Source organism: Falco cherrug, chromosome 4 (assembly GCF_023634085.1).
Source record: "Falco cherrug isolate bFalChe1 chromosome 4, bFalChe1.pri, whole genome shotgun sequence".
NCBI classification, from domain to species: Eukaryota; Metazoa; Chordata; class Aves; order Falconiformes; family Falconidae; genus Falco; species Falco cherrug.
Window position 1 is genome coordinate 108,689,963 of NC_073700.1, and position 25,355 is coordinate 108,715,317.

Consider the following 25,355-nt stretch of genomic DNA (forward strand, 5'->3'; position numbering starts at 1 on the left):
AAACAAAGGATGTTCCAAGTTTACATGGGTCCACAGAACAACTAACCAAATCCATAAAATAAAATATAAAAAAATATATATCTATTAAACTTAAGAGTCCAGCTCTTTGTCTCAGGAAGTTCCCAAGACACAGATTTCAGGCTGCTAACAGAATATTTTAATATCTTAAACTCTCTCCTCAGCATTTTGTGGTGGTTGCAGCAGGAGGAAGACACAGGGCTGTAGCTGAGCCTGCAGCCACCACCGTACAGCTCTTCCCACACAAACACACTCTGGCCGCTGTTCTGGTCGCCGTGCTTCAGCCAGCTGCCCAGCATGGGCAAGTATCTTGTGCATTGACCGAGAACAGGGAAAATATAATGGCCACAAAGTCATCTTACAGGAACATCATTTGTCCCCCTTGATATTTTTGCAGCTCACCTACCTTCCGCTACATTTATTCTACTGCTTCCAAAGGCAGGGAAAGCGATGACCAGCATGAGCGAGGCGTTCTGTGAAAGCAATGCTAAGGATTGGAGGTAGTCTCATCATACTTGTACCATTGTAAGGCTGATTTTTATCCTCTTACTGTCTGAAGAAAATCACCCTTGGCAATATAAACCCAACAGTAACACTACAGATCCAGCCATTTAGTAGCACACCTGTTCTGATGCCCATTTGCACTGATGGGAACTTTCCACTGCTCTCCCAGGTTAACTAGTCCTAGAACTTCTTATAGAAAACTGACAGCCAGACTCTGGTGGTGCAACCCAGCTGAGTTTTCCCAAGGTTTGTTTCCCCAGGATCACAGATTATAAAGACTAGGCAGACGGGTGGAAGTCTTGCTGTTTTGGGAGGAGCAGCAGGAATGAGATGAAGACGGACCGGCCTAAAATTTGGCTTGCTTTCAAGTAATAACCTCACTATAAGCTCTTTTTTTTTTTTTTGCCAGTATTTCAGAGGTCTGGCCCAGGCCTGAAGGCGAGTTTCTCATTCTTTCTTAGAGCTCCCTCAAATGAGAGCTGGCATCTCCCATTACATGGGCTGCAGGCTCCAATAAATCACAGGATACAGTAAACTGAGCTGATAACCAAGTCTTACCCATAAGATTGTATTTCTTTAAGTTTGTCACAACCTGGCAGGTAATCAGAAAGAAAATGCCCTTGCTCATGTGCTTATGGGAGCCTTAGATACACAAAAAATCCTGAAGTCGTTCCTGCTTGACATCACACAGTCAGACTCAGTATCTGCAAGCAAGATAAACATATTCATGGTGGGGAAAAAAAAATAATCTGTTAAAATAAAATATGCAAATGCTTTCAGGCTTGCGTGCCGTTGATACTTTGGAAAGGTTTTGTGCGCCCACGATGTTTCTCCTTTCAAGGGTGGTTGGGGGCACGTCCAAATCGTTACCTCAGCAGCTGCTATTCCAAATGGTGCTCAACAGCCCCAGAAATGAACAGCACCAACTTCTTTAAGTACGTAGCAGTGAATAAATCTGTTCTGAAATGTATACTAGGGAACAGTCTGATCATCAAGGATGGGGAAAGTCTGTATCAGACTACGTGACTGTCAGAACATAAATCCAGGATAACACCGTTTGTATCACTGGCAGTACTCGCAGTTACTTAACTGGTTTAAGTCTACCTAACCCCAAGCCTAAGTGTAGCCAAGCTTTACATTAGGAGGCAGAGAGCATATATGAGAAAGCAAGGAAAACCAAAAATAAATCTATGCAAATTTTACTGGGACAATACATGTCCTAAATTGATTTTATAAAAAGAATGAAAAATGTGCATGACGAATTTGTGACATATTATTACATAAAAACAAAAATAAGGTAAACTACACCGGGGGAGAAAAAAAGTCCCATGTGTGTCCACGGGTCAAAGCTCCAACTGAGGTCCAGGGGGAGAATTTAATTCATTCTCTAACAACTTGAGAATGTTTCCTGAAAGATTTTCTATTTTTACTCCATGTGAATTTTAATTTCAGTCCCTGGTAGTAGCTGAGTGGTTTCATTTTTCTGCCCAATTTCTTCCCAGTTATGAAACAGGTGCTGTGCAGATTAGTTTAACATTTACCGAATGATGAAAAAAAAAATTTTTTTAAACACCTGCTATTGTTAAGCTCTTTATTACACAGTACAGTATACACAGTACTTTTGATTAACATACTTCTTACAAACCCTGGACAGTGATGGAGTTTCTTTCTGTAAAATACATCCCTTTCAGACAAATTTGTGTACACTTATGTTTTCTAGACACTCTGGATGCTTTCAATCAATACACTACTGCCAGGAGTCAGTATGCAGTTTTCTAAAGCTGCTTAAGAGGTGAAGCTGAAAGCCTTTTCCTGTAAAGTGAAAGTAAATTACACTACTCAATAACATTTATAATCATTTTATATTGAGTTTTTTCTTCTTTAATTTTTGAAAAGTCTGTTTTGATAAGCTTATTATGCATATTGATAAGACGGATCAATTATGTTTAAAAAATCAACCGGAATCAGACTTCGCCTCATTTTCACCATTTAGGCTACAGTACTTGCCAATAACTGTGAATAATATAAATTCTAAATTACACTCTTTGGTGAATATATTTATTACTGTCATATCTGAGCAAGAGGAAGCAATTGCAATACCAAGTGATGACACATACTCATCAAACCAAAAGAGATCAAAGGATCTGAAACAAACACAAGACAGAAAAGCTTTTCATGAGCCAAAGCCCTCTGCAGCAATTCTCTGAAGGCAACATGCCTCCTCCTCCGTAGTTAATAGAATTAAAGAAGAAAAAGCTCGGGGGTTGGGGGGGGGGGGGGGGGGGGGGCAAATTCCTGCTATTTTCTTAAACATACGCACAGATTCTGACACATGTAATTAATAATAGCGTGCAAATTCTTCACCATTTTGACTGCAGTTTACACCCACTATCCTCATGCTTCTAGCATTCCTCAAGTTACAAGATCTTTGGACCCCCCCACTGTCATTTATTCTATATTTGTACAGCTACCAACCTCCCTGTGGCCTTTTCACGCAATCTCTGTATAAATGTATGTCAGCACAAACGAACAACAGTAATTATAATATCCTGCTCAACAACATACAGCAAAATAGACCTCCAATCCTGCCAGTCCTGACGGCACCTCTTACGTGCATGATGTGAATGATTCTAATAATGACCTCTTCCATTTAGCAAAGTTCTACCCTGAAATGAATCATCTTTATCTTCACGCTTTTTTAGTCTTTTATAGTTTAACCATCATGTGACCAGCTCCTGTGCTAAACAACACAAAACTAAATAAAAGAAGAAAAAAAACCCTTGAATATGGCAGGTTTGGGTTTAAGTTTCTGATGTCAAGAATACGTATGTCTCTGAAAAAAGGGAGCAGCAAGCTTTCAAGAATACATTGAGCATAAAGGAAGAAAAAAGCAGCTTAGTGTTACTCAACAAATTAGTATAATGCTATATTTCTACACCTTTCAAGTCAATGATCTACATTACTACAACTTAAAAGAATAGTGTTCAGGAATAGCTGTTCCCAAATAACTATTCCATAATATTTCCATGTCTGAACATTTTTTTTTTCCATTATGGCTCTTAAGACCTTCTTTTGAAATAATCTTTATGTGCAAACAAGCCCATCTACAACTTGCACACATCTGGCAATTTTTTTTAGTTCTAGAAGAAATCACATATTACGTGTTGATTTCTTAAGTTGACAATGCTTAAAGCTTTACTGTTACATCAATCATTAAAAATAATACACTTTACTCTTTGGTTTTGCACTTAACTGTTCCTTTTTCCAGGTCTATTTTTAAAATCAATGGTATAAAGGCAACCTAATGGATCTGGGAGGAGAACTTCTTGGTTTCTCTTTCTTGGAGCTTACTGAATGAACTAATTTATCACTTCTGAAAGGAAATAAAACAACTGTTTAGAAACGTGCAATAGGACTACCCAGCAATGCTGCCCAACAAACAGCACGTCCAGAAAACCTCTTCATTTTATGTTCACGATATTTGCAGGAGAAATCATTCAAACCGCAATATGGAAAGTCACCACAGTGGTCACTCCAGGCACTGCATTGATGGAAATGCAGCTCTCAGAGCTCCATCAAAACCCACCCCCCCCTATCTTAGAAATCAGACTGTATCACGTGTTTAGCTAAAATGCTACCACAGGATAGGATTCTTCTTCACTTTGACAGTCAACTGTTGAATCAATCAGGGGGGAAAAGGTTATTACCTTTTCATGGCCAGCGACTGATGCTTTCAGTATGCCCTAGAGCTCCCCTGTTTGTGCCCTTACAGAAAAGCCTGAACCAAACATTCAACATTCTGTGTCAGACCTAACGCTTCCCTCTCCCACATGCTTAGATGTACCCATCCACTTCCAAAATGACCAGAGGTTCTACACGACAAATCTATAAAATTCACTCCTCTTTTAAATAACACTGTCTGACACAGCAACCCACTTGGTAAAGAGAGTTCAGGATCTTGTACTCTCCTCTCTACACAATCTAAATAAAAACATCTCTTTTTCTTGTCTACATAATTTTGTAAATTCTCATCAGTCAGACATCTGCTTACTTCCATCCTCCAATTCGTCCGTTTTATTTCTCAATGGCTTAATGATTTATTGCTGGTTTGAGCATCTTAACAGAAGAGGAGAAAAAAGCACACCTGTCAATTACTATTTCCATAGCTTTCATTTGTCTCCCAGCCTCAAGTGCTCACTCAGGAGCACTGAAGTTTCATCCATGACAGCCCATTCTATTTAAGTCATTATTTACTGTTAGTCTCTAAACTTAAGCAAAATTTCCAATGTATACCAATGTTAGACGCACATGAGCATAAGGAAGCTTACAACTGAAATTTGTCTCTCCATTTTTTAAGACATCAAAACGTTCGATATTCTTTCAGTAAGTTCATCAACACAAAACAATCATAACTACTAACTACAATCTAACTAATGCCTCAGATCGTAAAATGAAACAAATACAGAGCTATCACAGCATGATGCTAGAAGCTGTCCATCATCTTGGTTTGCCTGGCAGGAGATCAGAAGTTATGAAGAGTATGCGCTCCCAAGAAGCGGGTATTTACACAAATTTTGTATAATTTAAGTCTTGTACATAACCCTTGGAAATTCATCACCAGTGATTTGACGTGTTCTACATACACATGATGCAAATGCACTGAATATTAAATATGTTATGTACCAGTACTTGGAGGAGGGGAGGGGTTACTACGTAGCCTGTAATAATTTGCCCCATCATAACAGCAGATGCTGCTTTAATGGAAACTGCATAAAAACCCCTCAGATAAGCAACTACCCAGTCCTGTAGGCTGCTGATTTACTACCTCAATGCAATGAGAACAGAAGGTACCAAGCAGCTTGAAGGTTCAAGACTTAATACTTTGCGTTCATAAAGGGTTTTTCATTTAAAAAAGAAAATCTTCTACAAATAATTAATTCAGCCTTATGACACTTCTGTGCACTACACAAATCTGATTGCAACATGCCAGTTTTTTGCAAACCTCTAAATCTTGGAACTTAGAGGAACCTTATATGAAAAACTCTGCTCCAGCTCTTAAAAGTTCATTAATTGCTGGGCTTAATATTGGAATAAAAAAGAATTAAATGTGATCCAGCTGTAGTCGGATTATAAATCCAGCTGGGTCATATATTCATAAAGCAATGAAGAAAAAAGCTTTTCAATCAAAGGAAGAAAAATTATATACTGTTCTAACCAGCACGCTATTAATAAGATTTTCCTATCAGGTCTCCTTGCAACATAGGCGTGGGCTGTGGTTTCATTTTTAACCTGCAACACAGAATTTCAAACTCATCCCAAATTTTTCCTCTTTTAGGAGCTCTTGGCTGTAGAAAGCAGGACTTAGATGCCACAGCATGCTGACTCAGCTGTAACTCGCCCAGCTATATGCATAACAGCAGCACTGACAGGTCAGATCAGTAGATTATCTCCCACAGTGACTATCAGGGGATACTTAAGGAAGTTTAAAAGGATACAGCAGGCATATAGTGTATGTATTTCACCGGTTTCCCAGCCTACACACAGCTCAGGGACTTTCGACAGAGGTGATACCATTGTGTTTAACAGGAGTGGATGGATCTTCCTCCTCTTACCTAAACATGCGAACAGGCCATGCCAGCCACTAGCATCTCGAATTTTCCATGCCAAAAAAGCCCACGGTTTATGTATGCCTCTGTGCTAGGAAGTACCTGACCCTGAACCAGGATAGGATACGGTTCGCTATTAAGCTACACATGCTCACATACAATATAACTGCTTAAAAATGGGAGATAAAAGTGCTGGCACTGTCTGCGGGGCCACAGCTCTTATAATATGCAGAAATAGTGCAGTGCTACATGCACACAAAGGTAGGATTCAGCCACACACAAAACCCCATACAACTGCCTTTAACAGCAACCACACAGATGCCTTGGGAAAGCTGAAAATGGAGTATCTGTCTGGGTCTTACGATCCCCTCATTCTCCTCTTTCCTGTGGGGCACTCTCATCTAGTTTATTGAGGAATTAAGGTGGAATCAGTGCAGCTTTGTGCAGCAGAACAGTGTTACAACAGATATTCCGTGCCTTTTGACAGCAAACTTAATGCTGAAAGAGCTGTGGGACTTCTTTTGCTTTGGAACACGGCACAGGCCCTCTGGCGCTGGACATTGCTGGAGCAGAACCACCACCTTCTCCCAGGAACTTCTGCCTGCCTTTGCAGTGGCCGTGCCCAGTACACCTGCACCTGACGCATGCTTGCCATTTTCCTCTCTTGCCATAACACAAGCCCAAATATTTCACCAATTGATCTCTCAAGGAAAGGCAAATTTTTAGCCATGAAACATCTGTTCAACAACTGAACCTCATTTACAAACTGAGGTCTCCATCTCTTCTAACATTCAGTTTTCTTCTTTGATGAAATAAAAAGCGTAACATCGCAAAGGCACCTCGTAACATGCCGGGTTTTGTAAAAGTTACAAGCAGTGTTTAAACAGCCAACAAGAAGGTGAGATGGAAGGAGAGGAATTGCTACGTGACAAGCTTGTAAGAAGAAATTGAGAAATGTGACTTGACATACACACTGCAGCACGTGACATGTGATTTACTGATGATAAAAAAGGGCCCACCTAGTACCTTCTACGCTGTCATACTGGAGACACCTTGTCTCAGGGGAGCCGGACTGCCTGATGAAGATATCCTCAGAACAGATGTCTTATTTACTGAACTAATTCTTTCGTGATGATCTTGATCAATAGCATCAGAAGCAGGGCGCACGCCACTTGCACATTCTTCTGAATCTTAAAAACCTTTTAACCTCTCCTTACCTGACCAAACACAGCAGCCTGTGCTGTCAAGTTTCAGCATATTCATCTGCAAACTTTAAAGCACATGAATGTTACAAGGACACTATTGCAACATCAGTTGCCTTCTTCCAGGATACACTCACCCTCCAGTCTTGGGATTTGGATTACTGCTGAGTAAAACAGGGTGATGAAACTATTATTGCTGAATTGTGCATGATTCATAGTTGGTAATAACCACCTCCAAATGTAAAATTTGAATGTACATTCTCATAATCAAAGGTTAGAAAAAGACAGCAAGAATGGGTTATTATTCATAGCAGTTAAAACTATACATTTACACTAGCTACTGTATATAATTCTTAGATGAACTGTGACTACACCTGTAAAGAATGCTATATATACAAAATTACAGATTTACAGCTTCTTCTATACATCCTGCTGCATTTCCCTTCAACAAAAGCTTTTTCATGCAATTTTAATGTGCCATTCCTTAACACAGTTCTCCAAATATTTAATCTCCTAAGTACCTCCTCCTTTTGTAGAAGAGAAGAGCAAGTGAGAACAGACTGGCTCCCCAGCATGGGAACACCTTCTGCCAGCACTCAATGTTGCAAGTGAAGCGAAACCAGCCACTGCTGCCCTTTAGCCAGGTATACGAAGCAGCTTAAAAACCCCCACATTGCTTTGTCTAAACCACCAGGTTTTAAGACTTACCTATGCACTGTAATAGCCAAATTATTACCATCTGAAACATGCAAACCATTATGGGCACAGGCATAGAAGAGGACTGTGTGGAGTACTCACTAATGTGACATATTCCTGCCTGCGATCACTCAGCATTTGGCATATCTAAGCCTCCTTATAACCATCAAACAGAAGGCAAGAATTCGTCAGTTGAACTGGTATCCAAAAAGGTCATCATCATGACAGCATGAAAGACTGCTCGTCTGATCCTCCACATATGTCTCTGAGACAAGCAGATCCGTAAAAAGAGTAAGACTTTTGCTTTACAGAGTACCCATATAAGCTAAATTGTGAAGCAGACATGCATTGTACCAGTTTCCAGGCTATTTTATTATCAGTAATCACAGCCTACACATTCAGTAACAAACTGTTGAACAAACCACTACATTAGAATGGGGCATTTTTCCCTTTTGAATTTTTATTATTTTTAATAAGAATGGTGAGTTCTTATAATCATCAAATACAAAAGACTTCAGCTTTAATTCAGAGCAAGAACACCCTGGCCAGCAGAAGCCTGGCATGAGGAACAGAAATAAAAAGAACTCTTATTGCCCTTTTAAAAATCAAAAGTAGCACCTTATCAGCATAATGACAGCATTATTTAAATAGCTTTCATGTGCCATTTTCACAACACTATTTCTATTAAATCATTAAGAATAAACATCTATTTTCATTTACTAATCTTTTTCCCAATTAGAATCTCTCTGGATCTGTGTACAATAGTAATTTCATTTCTTCTCACTTGCTTGCATCTTAATTAAAATCAGCCTATGTTGACTTTCATTTTTACAATATATCTGCCTATTTCACATCATAGCACGTTCATGACCCCCAGAGAGTCATGAGCCTTTAATATTTTATTTTGACCTTGTTAAGTTCCTGGAACCATCAAAGATTTTTCTTCTTCCCTCAGTAAGCGCTTTTTATCCTTCTTGAAATTCAGTGTGTGTGAAAACACATAGTTGAGAACTACACTGCCCTTAAACAACCTATCTCTGTTCATTTATTTAAAACAACCAATTTGTTGCCTTTCAAATTATTACAAGAATTAGTTTATGAACCATAAACTTCATTATTAATTGAGGATCACTGCTTAAATGAGTCTTAAAGACCTCTCCCCCGAGCTTCAGAACAAAAAAGTGTTTCAAATTTTCTTTTAAAAAAAATCATCAATAACTGGTGATTTTACAAGAATTTATAGTGGTCGTTCTTCTACATAGGTATCCAAGTTTACAAAAACAGGGGGTTTGGGGGGAGAAGCAGTATCTTCTACTAGAGCAGCAGGCATAGCTGAAAAGCAAAAATACCCTGACAAGACACACAAGCCCTTCTCCAGCCCTGTAGCAGAATGCTTGCCTATGTGTTTCACCTCCATCACCTGGTCTAATAACAGGTATTACTTGAAATGTGCACACCCCGTGAAGAAGCATCAATTCAGACGGGAAGCAGAAAGGTGCAGGGCTATCCCTTCAGCCTAACGCCTGCAAATTTATCTTCGGACCTCACAGAAAACGCAAAACACTGAGTACGCTGGCACATGCATGTGTAAGTTTGCCTTGGGTCTTCATCCAAATGCTCCCAGTGCTACCACTCTCAAAGCTCAGACTCTGGCACAGGTTTTGGCACAGTTCGACTCCTGATGGTGGAGAAAGCCAGATTACATGCTATCGCTTAGCAGACTTGTGTTTGCATTTATGTTCAGCGTGGACCCTTACCTGATCGATAGCTCAAGCTATCTAAGCAATCAACCCGTTAAAGGGAGCCTGTCTGGCAGAAGACTTTTCAAGCAGAGCTCAAAGCCTTAAAGGCAGCTGGGATTTACAGCCACTGCAAACCAGCTTGGATGGCCCAACTCAGCAGAGCCTGACACGTCCGACGCCGAGGAATACTGCTGCATGGAGCCTAGCTGGGAAGGAGGCTGGATTTTTTGCTCAGCAGAGAAGCAGAGCAGGCACAGCCACAAAGGTCTCTTTGCTCAAGCTTGTATTTACGTTCCAGAAAGCAGAGCCTCAAGTTCACCAGTTGTATACAATCAGTAATTGGCTACTGGGTGGAAGAAACTGGTGGCTGCTGGTGACAGTGGGAGAGATTAATTGTTTGCCAGGAAAAAGCTGAAAAGTTACAACAACAACAAAATTTTAAGAAAAGGAAGATCAGAAGGAGTGAGAATAAGGGTCAATACAAAGATGAGGAGGCAAGGGAATATGTCTATTTTAAGGAGAAAGCATCATGAAGGAAAGCATAGAAATATGTATAGTCCTCTTTAGAGGATAGGAGAGAAAGAAAAGATGCTGCTTGTGGTTGAATCAGCACTTCATCTAGGGAGAACAGAATTCAGGGACTTGCAAGGAATACAGCTAATAGATCACCTGGGTATCTGTTATAGAAGAGATTACAGGGAAGTAAAGTGGCATTCCCAGTGGAAGTAATTATAATTTCAGCATTCCTTATGCTGTGCAGATTTACCCAAGGCCCAAAGAAGAATACCTAATTTACCTGCTTATCATACCCACCTTCCTCCCTTAGCAGGGTATACCTCTTTCTCCCCCAGCCACCTTGAAACACAACAGTTGGTTGTCAGAGCAAGTTCTTCCACCAAAAGCAGAGAGCGATATATGGAGGAATACAACACAAATACCCATGGCTCTCCTGTAGATTTTGTTGCCGGTGAGTGCTAGCCTAGTGAAAAAAAAAATAATCCTTCATAGGCTCCTCTCAGGTGGGGCCCATGACAAGTACCTAATATTATTGAACCTATAATTAGCAGCCTCACAGTGGCTGTTGAGACAAGTACACAGACACGAGCTCTGAAGAAGGGACAGGCTCCCTAGCTGTGAAAGGAAACGAGCAACAGGGTCCTACGTAGGAACACTTGCTTTACCAAAGGTCTTTTCCAACCTAAACAATTCTATGATTAGTTGATAGCTGAAGTCATAGCTCTCCACGCATGTTAGCTCCCCATCTGTACAACAGCTACAGCCAACCACCCTGCCTTGTCACTGCACAGGTAGTGCTTATAAAGAACCGCTCCAGGACAGAACCAAATTCTGGTCTTTAATGAAGACACAAGTTCAAGACAATAAATCCCACTTCCACATTTGCAGAAACGTAAGTGGGCAAGCAGAATACCTATGCCACAAAATTCTTGGCCAGCTTCCTCACATTAAATATATTTGAAACGTTAAGGTTCTTTCTCACTGACATGAATTGGTGGGAACTGAAACAGTTACATCACCAACGGTCACTTGCAATAGCAGATTCTCAGGCTTCAGTGGTCACCATTCACCAGCAGACTTTTTCCCCTCCTTGTGACTACTTTGTTCCTACAGCACATCTGTGCTCACCTGTAAAGAGTAGAGATGGACACCATCGAAGGAAGGAGAACTACCTACCTGTATTTCAAGGCAGGTAAGAGAAGAAACCATCCCTTTAAAAAAGCAAATGAAAATTCCCATCTGCTGCTCAAACTCTAATTTCCACTAATATCACTCAGTCAATAAACCTTTTTACTCCTTGTAAGACAAATTCTAGCTAACCCTTGCCTTCCCATGCAGGCAACAGAAGCTAACCGAACTCTTGGTGTGAACAGAATGAACCCTGAGATGCTCTGCAGCACAACGTGTTCAGATGGGCCAGAATGTGGCTATCAACCAGTTCAACTTCTACTTAATGCATGTGCAGGTTACCTATTACTCCCAAAGTTCTTAAAACAAACAAATCACCTATAATTTCTCCAGTGTCATGTCCTAGTGCTCAAATCCAACCACATATTTGGATGTTACAGACACTAATTTAATGACAGAAGTGAGGCAGATCTGCTGCTGCTTCCTCAAAACAAAGGCAAACCCTAACAGTGGTTTCAAACTTTAATTATTTATATGGTCTCAAGATGAACTGTTTTATTTCTTCTCAGAATGTTTATATATGAGCATATCTTTTTTCAAAAACCTAAAAATAAAAGACATGTTTTGCTGAAGCTAAAACTTCATTTGCAAATACAGTAACTGTTCCTAGATTATTTCAAGATCTGAAAGGATTATGTGAGCAGTGCTTTAATTTGGCTTCCAAAGTTCCCTATGAGATGAACAAACACTACACTGCTCTTAAAGATTGGAAAAAGATGCAGCAACACATTACACAGCTTGATCAAGACCAAGCATCAGGTCAATGGTAGAGCCGAGTCCTGCAGCGTGGTATTCTGCTGTCAACCACAAACTTTGCTTCCTTTTTTCATTAGTAAAGTGTATTGTGATAATATAACTTTCCTTCTTCTGTGGAACAGAAGTAATTATGCTGTTTGGAAGTCTCCACATTGTAAGTTAAACAAACATATAAATTCTACCAAATTGAATTTAAAAGCAAGACTGTTTGGTTAGATTATGTAAACAATATGCTCTAAGGCTTGCTGAGTTCTGAGAACCAAAACCACAGACAGCCAAAATACAGCTGCACACAGTCTGATACGGTGTGTCTGCTAATATTGGAAACTTTATCATGCTGCAGCAAATTTAACTTCTGGTCATTACGTGCATAGAAGAAATACAGACTGAATGCACTGGAAAAAAAACAAAACCCACTCCAAGGTTGTAAGTTATAAAGCCAACGGCACACAGTTGTTTTATGAAGCACTAATATGTGTTAGTTGTACTACCGTGGCATCTAAAAGCCCCAAGCATGGGTCAAGGCTCAGCCTGTGCTCAGCCTTGCAAAAATAGGAAACAAAAGATAAGCCATAAACTGCTGGAGGCTGTAACTAAGGGTTTCATACAAACCAGGGTACTGTCAAGTACCAAAACGCCTGACTTACATACATCTGAAGCCCAAAGCCCAGCTCCTCAGCTAGATGCTGAGCTTGGTGCTAGATTCACCTGCTGAGCAGGAGGCCACCTGGAGTTAGCTTGGACCAAGGATGCGCCTGAACCCCCCCCCTCTTCCCCGCAGTTCTAACTAACAAGCTATTGAGTTGGGCTGACTCCTCCTTGTTTTCATTCCGGTCTTGTGACTCTTGCATTGCAAACGTGAACACAAGGAAGAATCTCTCACACCTGCCTCTTTCAGGTGCCTCCTCGTTAAGGCAATCAGGGCTTGCAACGTTTGTGGGTTTTATTAAGAGGTGGATTAAGTATTTCTTTTTAGGACCCAGTTCCTTCTTTGGATCTGGCTCTCAGTGTCACATGCTGGAACAGTGACAGAGTAAGTTGTGTAAGTCACATACACCATCTTTAAAAAAATCATAGCTGCTCACTGCCTTTTACATGTATTTATATTTTTCTACAGTTGTATTGACAGTCAAAGGAGCTCGTCTGCTTTCCACAGCATATATTGCTACATTTAACAGGCACTCTTACAAATTCTCAATCTGGCACCTCAAATAAAACACTGAATCACAAGTCCCTGGAACCCCGAAGTTGTTCATCCTTCTGTTAACTCCTTCAGCCCACTAAACCGCCAGGATATTGCTCTCTGCCAATTTCTCATGATTTAAATACTAAAACACCTGCTCGGGAGCTGAGCAGCAGGCGGTGGTACTGTCACATCGCTGCTGTCGCTGCCAGGCTGCCTCGCTCCGGAACGCGCCGCAACTTTTCCGCCAGGCGCGGGGCCGGCGCCCCCCGCCCGGGCTCCTCACACCGCGCCGCGGCCCCCGCGGCGGTTTTCCACCGACAGCGTTTTTCTCTCCGGATCGGGAGCGTACTCGTTCCCTTACCGCAGAAGTCCTCGCAGCGCCCCGCGTACCGCCGCGCCCGCCGAGGAAGGGGCCCGCCGGGCAGCCCCGGCCGCGGGGCACCCCGCAGCGCGCCGCGCCCAGGGGCGGTGCGGGGCCGGCCCTGCCCCGCGGGGACCGCGGCAGGGTCGCCGGTCAGCAGGGCTCTCTGAGTACCCCCGGCCCCTCAAAGCCCGAGGCGGGGGCTCCCGGTAACGTGCCGGCCCGCGGGCGCGCCCTTCCCGCGCCGGGAGGGATGCGGCTGCCCCGGCCAGGGAGCCGGGCGCGGGGCTCCCCTCGCCCCCGTCCCACACAAAGGCGCGGTGGGGGTTCGAGGCGAGCCCCGTCCCGGCTCCCCGCCTCGGCGCCGCCGGAGGGACACCCGGCCCCGGGCAGGGGCACCGCCGCCCCCCGGGGGCTCGCCCGTGCGGGGCTGGGCGGCCGCGGCGGCGGCTGCCGGCGGGGCCGGGGGCGCTCGGGGCGGGCGGGACGGCGGGGCGCTCTGCGGACAGGTAGCTCCTTGCTAAAATGGAGGGAGGGAAGCAATGCGGCGCTCGCCGGAGAAACTTACCAGAGGAAATCGACGAGCCGGACAAACTGGAGTTACTGGATGCGGCCATGGTCCCTGCTGCGAGCCCCTTAGCTGCGAGCCCCGCGTCGGCCCCCGCTGCTGTCCGGCCGCCGCTGCCGCCAGCCCATCGCAAAGTGCCGGGGCCGCTCCGCGCCGAGCCGCCGCCGCAGCCCGCGCTCAGCTCCCCGCGCCGCCGGGAGCGGGTGGCGGCGGCGCCCCGCCGAGCTGCTGCTGGCTGCGCTGCGGGGCTGGGCGAAGCCGCTCGGCAGGTCAGGGAAAAGGCCCCGCGGCGCTTCCAGTGCCTCCCTCCGCCTGGGGAGCAGGGCTTTCCTTGTGACGGGGTCGGGAGAGCCGCCCTGGCAGCGCCTTCCCTCGCCGCCTCCTCCCTTCCCTTCCCGTCCCTTCCCTTCCCCGCCTCCTCGCGGGCAGCGCTGACAGCCCGCCGGGGAGACCCGCCGCCGCCGCCGCAGCTCCCGTCACGCACACAAAGGAAGCGGCGGCGCTGGGCCGGGCTGCCGGCCCCGGCTGAGCGGGCAGGGTGGGTCCCAGGCGGGCGAGCCCCGGCGGCGCGGCAGCCCCGCCGAGCGGCGGCCAAGCCCCTTTCCGGCCGCCGCCGCCTGGCACGGGGCTGGCGGCGAGCGCGGCTCTTGCCATGTGCCGGCGCCCGTCCCGCCGGGCCCGCCGGGGCGGCAGCGCCTGTTGAGCGCCGGGGCCCGGCGCCCCCCTCGGCGGTGCCGCAGTGTGGGCCCCGCGCTGCCGCGGGCTGCGCCCCCCGGGCCGCCGGAGACCCCCGCGGGAGCGGGGCTTCGCACCTAGGGGGCTGGCTTCGCCGCCCTTTGTCCGCCTCCCTCCCCCGCGGGCTGCTCTGCGTTCCCGCGGCTGCCCGCTCCCGCCTGGCAGCTCCCACGCTCACTTTTCCTCCCTTTCATTATCCCCCCCACCCCTCCCCCGGCATCCGTTTTCTTAGAAAACGCCGGGCCAGCACCGGGCGCCCCCAGCCAGGTGCACAGCCCAGGCCGCATGCGGGGCGCCGGCCCGGCCACGGTTGAGGGCCTGACCCCCCGTCCCCCGCAGCGCTCCCGGGCCCGGCGGCTCCGGGGGGACACGGGGGCACCCACCGCGCCTGTGCTGGGCCAGCCTGGGCCGCTGCCCCCTGTCCTCATGGGCCAGTGGGAAAGGGGAAGAGCCAGCAAAGCATCACTTGGAGGCCTCCTCCTGCTGACCACCCTCCGCGGTGCCTGACCGCCAACCAAAGCTTCCACCTCATTTTACAAAGCCAGGGCGAGAAGGCAGCGGGCAGGCGGGTAGCTGCCACACGGCTGCCAAAAGCTGAGCGCCGTGCCAAAGCCTTGCTGGCACGGGAGCTGTACGCAGCCTACAAACCCGCTTGCCGTGATGATGACTTACGAAGGCGTTCCATGATTCCAAACACCGGTCTGGAACACGAAGTTACTTTGAGATGTGCGAGGAAACGCATTAAAGTTTGGTGGGTTTTGTTTGGGTTTTTTTTGGCAAACTAAGCCTTACCCCCCCAGCTACACAGCCCCTCAAACGAGCATGCAGCCCGACCACCCTCTCCCTAACCCGCACCCGGCCGCTTCCCTTTCCCCCAGGGCCAAAACCCAGCCCGGCTTCCCCGCACCCTGCCGCCGATTCCCGTTTTTTTCCTTGGGAAAACCGGTACCCAGACCCCCTCTAGCGGCAGAGATGCCGGCAGCAGCGAACCCCGCAGCCCCGCGCACCCCCGGGGCTCCCGCAGGCGCCTCCAGGGATCCCAGCTGGATTTTCCAGGGTGTATTTTGTGGTGGCGGCTTGGCTCCGTGTGAGGAGGAGCGAGCTTTAACCCAAGCTTTAGCGCTAAGTCTCGTTCATTTGTAATAGCCACGTGAGGGACATCAACGCAGGACAGGCGTCTCACCCCCTTTTTTTTTATTTTTTGGCCTTTGGCCAAATATTTTGTGTCACACGTTGGGAAGATTGAATGCTAAGGACAAAATGAGAAAGGCAGAAAGTTCTTTTACTGTCTGGATTAGGTCCTAAAACCAGGCTGATAGCGGTATCAGGGTGTAGGAAAATGCTGTATAGTAGTATGGTAAACATCAAGACTGCACTACTACTTGTCTACTCGCTAGTACTTGCCTTCTTGTAGTCTGTTACCTGCTCATTTCCCCCTCCACAATGTAGCGCTCTCTCGCCCTCAGGGCTCTCCAGCAGTCGCTGGAAACCTGTCTCAGGCAATCGGTGAGATGTGGTGGTAGTAACCACACTGGCAGAATCGGCAGGGAAAGAGGTAAATAACCTAAAAGAAAGAAAACCCCCTCACTCCACTGAGACTTTGCAGACAGAAAAGAATTTTCACAATTCATTTTAAATTATCTTTCCAGCCATAAATCTGGATAAAACAAGAGAGGAATTTCTTCAAAGGATCATTACTCCATGTATTCCAATAATTGCAAATGGAGTATTTTCTGTCAAAAGCCACTGAGTCTGGACATGTCTGGTCATGAACGCGTGCGCCTTTGAAGGACAGGCAACTGTTGATAATCTTTGTGATAATAGCAGGTATGAGGTTGTGTAATCTCAGTTTCCACAACATTGAAAGGTAAATTAATAAAGTGAAGTGAAATGTACCGTAGATTAAAAGAAACTCTTTCACATTTCAAGGCAGGATAGCCTTTTTCTTGTTGGTAGTAAAGAACATAAAAGCCATGAAATCAGAGGGAAAATTACTAGATCAAAGAGGCAGTAAATTTAGAAGAAGCAGAAGGAGCCTTGTTATGTGTAAAAAGTGCAAAGTGAAAACAATGCAATCAAATCTCAATTCTATTTTATGGAAACTGTGAACAGATTCCATCCTAATTTGTGCAGAGCCCAGATTTATCCATTACTAACAGTGGAAATACTCAGATAACAAGGATAAACTTTAAATTGCAAACTAGTTGCTCTCTCTTCTGTAGACGACTACTGGGCTTTCCACAGGTCTGGGCTTCATATAAGCCTGATAAAAATCTTTCACTTTACACTCCCTGTGGAACTAAATATAGTGCCTGCTTGCATATCTGCACTTCTATGAGAAGTCACAGCTTCCAAAAGTTTTGAGGAACTCAGAAAAATCCCATTTCCCTACGTACAAACTTAGAAATCCCGCATGGATGGATGCTGCCATTGACGTTAACCGTGACTGGCAAAGGAAAAATACCAAACTGTATGTTTTGTATTACACATGAGAAAGATCTGAAAGCTTTTCTGGTTTTCATTCCTGGGGAAGATTCCTTGCTTCTAGGTTGGTTCAATGCAGTTTTTACTGACAGAGTTTCAGTGTTTGTTTTTTAGGGCAGGGTTTTTTTTGCTCCCCCACCCCCTTTTTTTTTTTTATATAGGGAGTTTGTCAAAGAACAAAGATTCAACAAAACAGTCCTCAGTCTATACCTAAATTCCATAGGAGTGACTTCCGGCCTCATGCTAAAGCCCACCTAGCAACACAATATTTGAAATAACATTAAACTCACTGTGGAAGAGGCTGTTGTATTTCAGAAGCTAATAGATGTAGGAAGGCCAAAGTAATAGCTGGAAGATTAAAGGAACCCAAAAGCATGGCTGCTTCCCCCCCCCCCCCCCGAGAAATCTGGTATTAAAATATCTGAAAGGTTTCTCCAAACTTTTGGTGTATTAGGTTATTTCTGTACCCTAATTGTCCACTCTCATACATCTGCCTTGTAGGTTTCCTATTCAAGCTAGAGCTTACACACATTTTGTTCTCCAATAACCAAAAATGAGTAAATGGAATTACAGCAAATAATAAGACTTACAGTCCAAGACCTGTTGAGCCCAAAGGAAACCAAATGAAATTACATTTGGAAGCAACTCTCTCTCACCGTGTAATTCTGAACCTGTAGATATGTAGGTACATGCACCGTTTCATTGTCACATAAACTCTGGTGGAATGATGTATTTTGGCAAAATTATAGGTACAAACCAGATGAGGGTGTGCATGTGGAGAGCCATCAGTGCAAACCATAGTGACTTTGACGGCTGAGGACATGTCGACGCTGCTTTTGTGCTATGGAGTGGCCTTGGTTCCCCAGCCAACCGGTATGTCCTGGTTTGCATCTTTATTGCACAACAAAGGCTCTGGGAACAGACAGCCCACCTGCCTACTGCACCATCATTGGTATCATAGCCGACTTCTAATGGCTTTCTGAAGGCAAGGCAAATCCTAGCTGATTGTCATGATTTAACCCTAGCTGGTAATTAAGTACCACGCAGCCGCTCGCTCACTCCCCCCTCATCCAGAGGGATGGGGGGAAGAGTTGGAAAGGAATGTAAAACTAGAGGGTTGAGGTAAGAACAATGTAATAATTGAAACAGAATAAAAATGAAAGAACAATAATAACGATAACAATAACCGTTATAATGAAAAGGGGAAGGGAAAGAATAAAATCCAGAGGGAAAGGAAGAGAGAAACGTGTGGTGTACGATACAGCTGCTCACCGCCCAAAGCCCAGCCAGTCCCCAAGCAGTGACCTGCCCACCCCAGCTGACCCCCAGGTATATATACAGACCTGACATCCCACGGTGTGGAATACTGCTTTGGCTAGTGCGGGCCAGCTGCCCTGGCTGTGTCCCCTCCCAATTCCTTGTGCCCCTCCAGCCTTTATGCTAGCAAGGCCGAGGAGCTGAAAAGTCTCACATCAAAGCCAAAACACAGCAATGTACCAGCTCCTAAGAAGATAATTAACTCCATCCCAGCTGAAACCAGGACACTGATAAATAGTTTTTTATGTTCCCATGCAATAAAAGCAAACAGAAAGTCACCCTTCCTGCAGACAACAGGATGAAAACCTATGAATAACAAGTAAAGGTGAGCAAGCTGCACTGCTTCAAGAAGCCAGATTTTTCCCTTTTCACCAAATTGCTTATTGCGTATTTAAGTATCCGCACATACTTAACACCCTGGTTTGTCCTCATTCAACTTTAGACATAGTAGGTACTTTCACTGTCGATGCAAAGACCTCTCCTTGGAACTTCTCGTTGCACTGACTTGGCAGGATGCTTTCTGCTGTAGGAGATCTGAAATACAAATGTAGACAAAAAAAAAAAAGGTAGGTCAGTAGATAAGGCCTGTAGCAACATGAATCTCCGCATCAGCTAGGCTTACTCAGTCTGAAAGAAAATCATCTAAGGCAGGCAATCATTTATATTGCTATCTTCCACCTGTAGAAGCCTCCATTATACAGGAGTCATTTCACAAGAGCCCCCTGAAAAGAATCTGGCCTGATACCAGTGCTCCTGGTGTCTCCTCAGCTGTAAGCCCTCCACAGCCAAGCTTCATGTTGACTCCTAGCAGCTGAGCCTCCGTAGATGGCTGCAGCACAATCTTTAAGGCCCTTCTGGTTTTGCAGTCGCAGCATCTCGGATTATGTTTATGGAATCTGGCATAATCTGCTGTATCTGGCTGCTGGGCTCTTACAGCAGTGGGTTACTGTGCACCATAAACCTTCCTATGGCGGAGAGGTCAGGAGTCTGAAACCTAGTTAGCAAATTTATTTCAGGATGAAAACTGGCAGCTAGTATTTCAGGGTGAGCGTAGATAGCTTGGAAAAAAATTGGGGGGTTAATTAATAATGCAGATTAGAGGGAAGTGAAGTCGCTTGGCCCACTGCTTTGCTTATGTAATAGGTACAGAAATATAAATGTTCTGCACAGGACAGCAAAATGTATGACACAAAAATTTAGTGTTGTCAAAGACCTAAAATACTAATCCTTCCTTTGATGTTTATATTGCTTAGCTGGAAAGGGAGATAAATGCATTATTCATTCTTTGATGTTATAAAAGAGAAAGGCCTTTATAAGCAATATATAATCCATATTTATATACTCTCCACAGTACTTGGAAATTTTACTTAATATCAACGCAAGCCATAATAACAAAAATAAGCCAAAATATCAATAAATAGCAGATGCACACTGAATTTGGGTATTAATAGATTATGTGAGTCATAATGGTTGCAACAGCAGGTGGTGGTGTAGTTCAAGACTCTCTGTGATTTCTTACTTTTCTCTTCATAATCCAAAGAAGAAGGTTTGAGACCCCTAATACCTGGTACAATTTCTAGCTCTGCACCTTTAATTGGTGAACAGACTAGAGGCATCGACTGAATTTTATTAGCTCTGCAAAAAACACAGCAAATAGGCTGGTCGCCACTTGTGAGTGCTAAACCTGCTGCTATGACTAATTTATGAACGTTCATCCTATTTGTCCTTTCATCTTTCTTCCTGTCTCATACATCCTATTTTAATTAAATCTCAGATTGAGAGTTCACTGGGGCAGACAATTTCCTTGTTATGTTGTTTTCAAAGTTTTTTAAACAGTGGAGCTGTAATCCGTAACTAGAAGCTGATAAAGATTTTGAAATTACTAATCAACTATGTAACTGTCATTAGCCCTCATTTTAAAAAAAGAAACTGTACAGAAACATTTTTGGTGAAATTGAAACTTTAGTGTGTGTTTTTCCTTTATTAATCATAAGCAGCAACTTCCAAATCCTTTGCCTTAGAGAACGGAATTTAAAAGTCCAAACTACTCGCAGTATAGTTTTCCTTTACATTGTGATCAAGCTCTTACTTTGGAACATGACATTTCATTTAAATTTTTTCAGGGATGGAACCCAAGACTACTAAATATTTAAGCAGATATTGAATTTTTTACTGAACTATAATCACTCATAATTTTGGATAGTGAAGCCTTTTGTTGGTCCAGGCAACAAGTACTAGACAGTCCAACATACAGGGAAAGAGGGATTTTCTCCGTGTAATGTACTGCCTTGCCCTGAACAGAATGGATCACATTTTAGTGTGAAGGTCATGTTTGTATAAAAGCTACTCTCAACCTCTCTTCTATAATTACTGGAAACAATAATGCTGCCCCATAATTTGATGTAGATGAGGTGGTAGAAAAATACAGAAACAATTTGGAAGAACTTAACAACAACCAGTCTCCTTTTTTGAGTATTCTGATTCTCATGTTACTATATAGTAACAAACTCAATATGAAATATGGGCCTACTGGAATTAAACTGAGATTTTCTTATAGATTTTTTTTTAATAGAAAAATACATTTTCTTATACAAATATTTTCTTATATTGTTGCAGGTAGATCATACAATGCATAGCTTCTATTAACCTTTGGCCTTTTATCTAGATTGACATTTAAATAAATTCTTTTCCTCATAATTCAACATCTCCTCTTTCTTGAACCTACAGTAAATTCACAGGTTCCCAATTACCATGACAATGCAGTGATATCAAAGCCTCTGCTTTACTCTTTCATTAAGATGGAAGAAGGAGTGAGCTCAGAGCAGAGCTGCTTTAACTCCTCTGTCATTTTTTTCCTTGTATATGAACTGTATACGAACCTACAAAGATTTAATTAATGAATTTATTTGCAGTTCCAGCATCCTCACTACATTTCTTGGTACTGACAAATTTTGGCTAATGGATTTGTTAAACAACTGTTTAATGCAAAAATGTATTCAAATACTCAAAATTCACAAATAGTGGTGGAGCTGCATGATTTGTTTTCTAAGTCATGTGTTATGAGCCTTTAGAAACAAAACCGGCAGTTGTCCAAAATAAATTTTGTTTCAGCTAGAGAACTGAAAATTGTGTTCGTCAGACTCTTGCAAAAAAAAACCTTTGCTCATTTATTTCTCAAAAGTAAGTTAGACCAAATACCTATTTAGAAGTTATTTACTTCAGATGTTCATGAATTATCTCAGTATTTCCCCTGTTATATATACCAGGGGGATATGCAATACCAGATTCTCTTAATTAGCTATAAATATTTTAAATAATACAGGGGCAGCTACTAGAGAAGAATTCCCATCTTAATGTAGCTTTTATTTATAAATGTGTTCTGCCCCTGTATAAAATTCTGTCTAAATCTAATTTTGTGTAATTTACTGATATAGGCTGGAGTAGCCTCATGCTTGGCTGTTTTATTCTTAAATATGTTCAGATATGGATGCTCTGTATTTCATGTGTAAACAGAAATTTTACAGGATATAATGGTTTTGCAGTTACCTTCTTTTTTCTTCATTTATAGACTGAGAGGTCAAATGTAGAGATTTTGGATGTTTCGTTGGACCAACATACCGTTCAGCTATGTAATGCGATTTCCTAAAGGCCTACTGATATTAAGCATCCTAGATTCCAGATGAAGGAATTTCTCTTCTCTATGGTTTTACCTAAGAGATAAAATCAGTATGTGGCTCCACATTTCTCCCTTAATGCTTGGACTGAAACCTTGCTTCTGCTGAAGGCAGTAATAGTTTTTCTCACTGACTTCAAAGAGGCCAGTGTTTCACCCTTCATTTCCCTGCTGGGTGCTGCTTTTCCCTTTAAGCTACCATGTATCATAAAAAGTGATGTGCTTTGGAAACTATAATGCACCACAGGAAGGATTGTAATGCCACAAGGCAATGTCAATATATATTTTTAGGGAGTAGTGGGAGGAGGAAATAAACCAGGAGAGACAAAGGTTCCTACTCACAAAGCTCAGAGTTTTTGTTGTGTTTATAAATGAAAATAGATTCTTTCAAGTGTTAAAACCCCCGTACACCTGCTTATACCATTCCACCAAGGGCAGCCATCGGGTAAGCCCAGGCTTGCCAACAAATCTATTCCTACCATTCCTCCATCTCCAGGAAGGTTAGAAATGGCGTTCTGAGCTCTAACGTGTTTGTGAGAAAGCAGTATCAAAGTTCTGCAGATCTTAGGTATGATCTGCATGATCCTGTGGAATCCTAGGCTTCAGCAAGTTCAACTTGATTCTAAGATACGTCACAATGGATTACCTTGGTTATTTAGTTCACTTTTTCCAAGCATGTGTCTTCTGTCTGAGATCCTTTGCTGTAGTTTTAAGCATCCAGTCCAAAATATATAAGGGATGATATTATGGCATTCTACCAAAAAGTTAAAAATAAAACTGCCTGCATCCTGCAACTAACACTTGTTCAAATTCCCGGGAGAAAAAGATAAGCTTTGTCTCCCATCCAGAACTAGATAAAGTTATCTTGTATGCAGACTGCCGAGTACAGATTGATAGAGACACTGAGCAATAGGGGCAGGAACATTTTGGGCTGTTGGTCCCTTTTCATTTCCTAAGTCATGTCCCTTTTAAATATGTGACAGCCCTGACCTTGAAGGGAAGGCCAGGTCTTGGTCCCAGCACTGTTAAACCCAAATCTCAATCAAATTCACTATCATCAAATCCTCCCCCTCTGAAACTCCCAGTAATACTTTGATGAAATCTGTATTTCTAAACCTGTTATTTGTGATCTTGGGGGACATATTTGGCCTGCAAATATAAAAGCACAACTGAAGGAACATTTTACTGAAAAGGTAGTAAAGACTATGCCTATGCCATAAAGAGCTTGCTATAAATATGTCTATCTATCTATCTATCTATCTATCTATCTATCTATCTATACGTGGTCTGTACCATAAGTAGAACTTTGCTAAGTAACTACCTAAGACTGACAATGGGAAAAGCTGACAAAGTAAATAAAGGAGAAGTGAACCCTCCAGTTTAAAATCAACATCAGAGGCAAACAACTATACCAGAAGGGGGACAAATGTCTCGTCATAGTCAAGCCAGGAGCTTATTTGCAATATTGTCACAGCTCTTCCCTAGTTTGTTTCTGGTTGGGTTGGTTTGTTGGTTTTTTTTTTTAAGGGAAAAAGAATGCTTGATTAGGCTAATTCTTTGGCTTGTTCCATTTGGTGCATAATTAACTGCATATTGAATAGTCATTTTGCATGTTATATAAAATCAGCTTAAGTGGACAGGAAAACATTCAGAGTACAAATGAGCTTTCACCAGTGACTGAAGATCCTATTGTCTATGACTCAAAAGGAAAGTAAACAGAGGTGCCCATGCCCAACCTGCCTTTCATTCCACAGATATAAAAAGAAAACAAAATCTCAGAAGGGCTGATATTATTATTATGCTGACATTTTGAAACATGAAAAAACATTGAGTGAAATGCAAATTCTAGGGAATTTTGTCAGAGGCGAGTGCCTCAAATGATGTGATTCCAAAATTGCACATTCAATTACAGATAAAATCAAATGAAAGGTATGTAAAAGAGCCATAAATACCTATCTGTGTGCAAATAACATTAACGCATCATGAGCTTAGCTGGACAGAATGGGGGCTGTAAAGTGTCTTGAGGACAACGTGGTTCAAGATTGCAAGTTCTTGGCTACAGAGCACATACAGTGCAGGATTTCAAGTCCTGGGCAGTTCCCCAGGGAATGTTATGAAAAGAAAGTTGGATGTCATTCAGTTAAACTCCTGCTGTGAACACCAAGAAAGGGATGACCTTTTCAGGCTCTGCAGAGGTCCCATTTAGCAATGGTGGGTTTGCCCAAGAGCATTAGGAACACTGTGGTCTCAGTAAGTCCAGAACATGAGGGGAAAGTGCTCTACCACAGAAACAGCAAAGAATTTGTATGTTTTCAGAAGGTGATGCCACAGAAGAATGAAGAATTAGGTGGAATGACTTGCGAATGACCAACTTCTTGTGTCAAAGTTCATCATGAAAAGAAAATGGAAATGATTTGTACAAATGTGGGAATGCCACCGGGCGGCTGAGGAAACCCGCCGATGACTGACCAAGATTAACCCTCCACACCAGCCAAAGTTAGCAGAATTAAGGCAAAATGTGGCACAGGGCAAATAAAGTTGTTGACCAACCTTTATTGGTCCCTGTCAGCTACCTCTGACAGCATGTTAAACACTCAATTAAAAAAACACATGAATTAAACAATGATTATCTTCTTTTACCTCACTAGTTGGGAAGAGCAGTCAGTGGGAAGAGCAGCAGAATTTTAGACAGCCCTGTGCCATGAATTAGCCTGGTTGGAAAGAGGCAATGACTGAGAAGCATGTGCTTGTGTGAATCAGTAAGACACCACCCATATACACATCTTGGGGGGGGGGCGGTGTG

General features: G+C 43.4%; 1 protein-coding gene across 2 annotated transcripts in view; it reads right to left on the reverse strand.

The window, feature by feature from the left end:
- Positions 1-14,900, reverse strand: part of CHN2 (chimerin 2) — a 163,368-nt gene extending 148,468 nt beyond the window's left edge. For both annotated transcript variants that reach the window (XM_055707932.1, XM_055707931.1), the window contains exon 1: positions 14,344-14,900. Coding sequence is in view for 1 of the 2 variants with exons in the window: in XM_055707931.1 (XP_055563906.1) it covers positions 14,344-14,392 (49 nt within the window). In the remaining variant the exon portion in view is untranslated. The remainder of the gene's footprint in view (positions 1-14,343) is intronic.
- Positions 14,901-25,355: the final 10,455 nt, after the last annotated feature.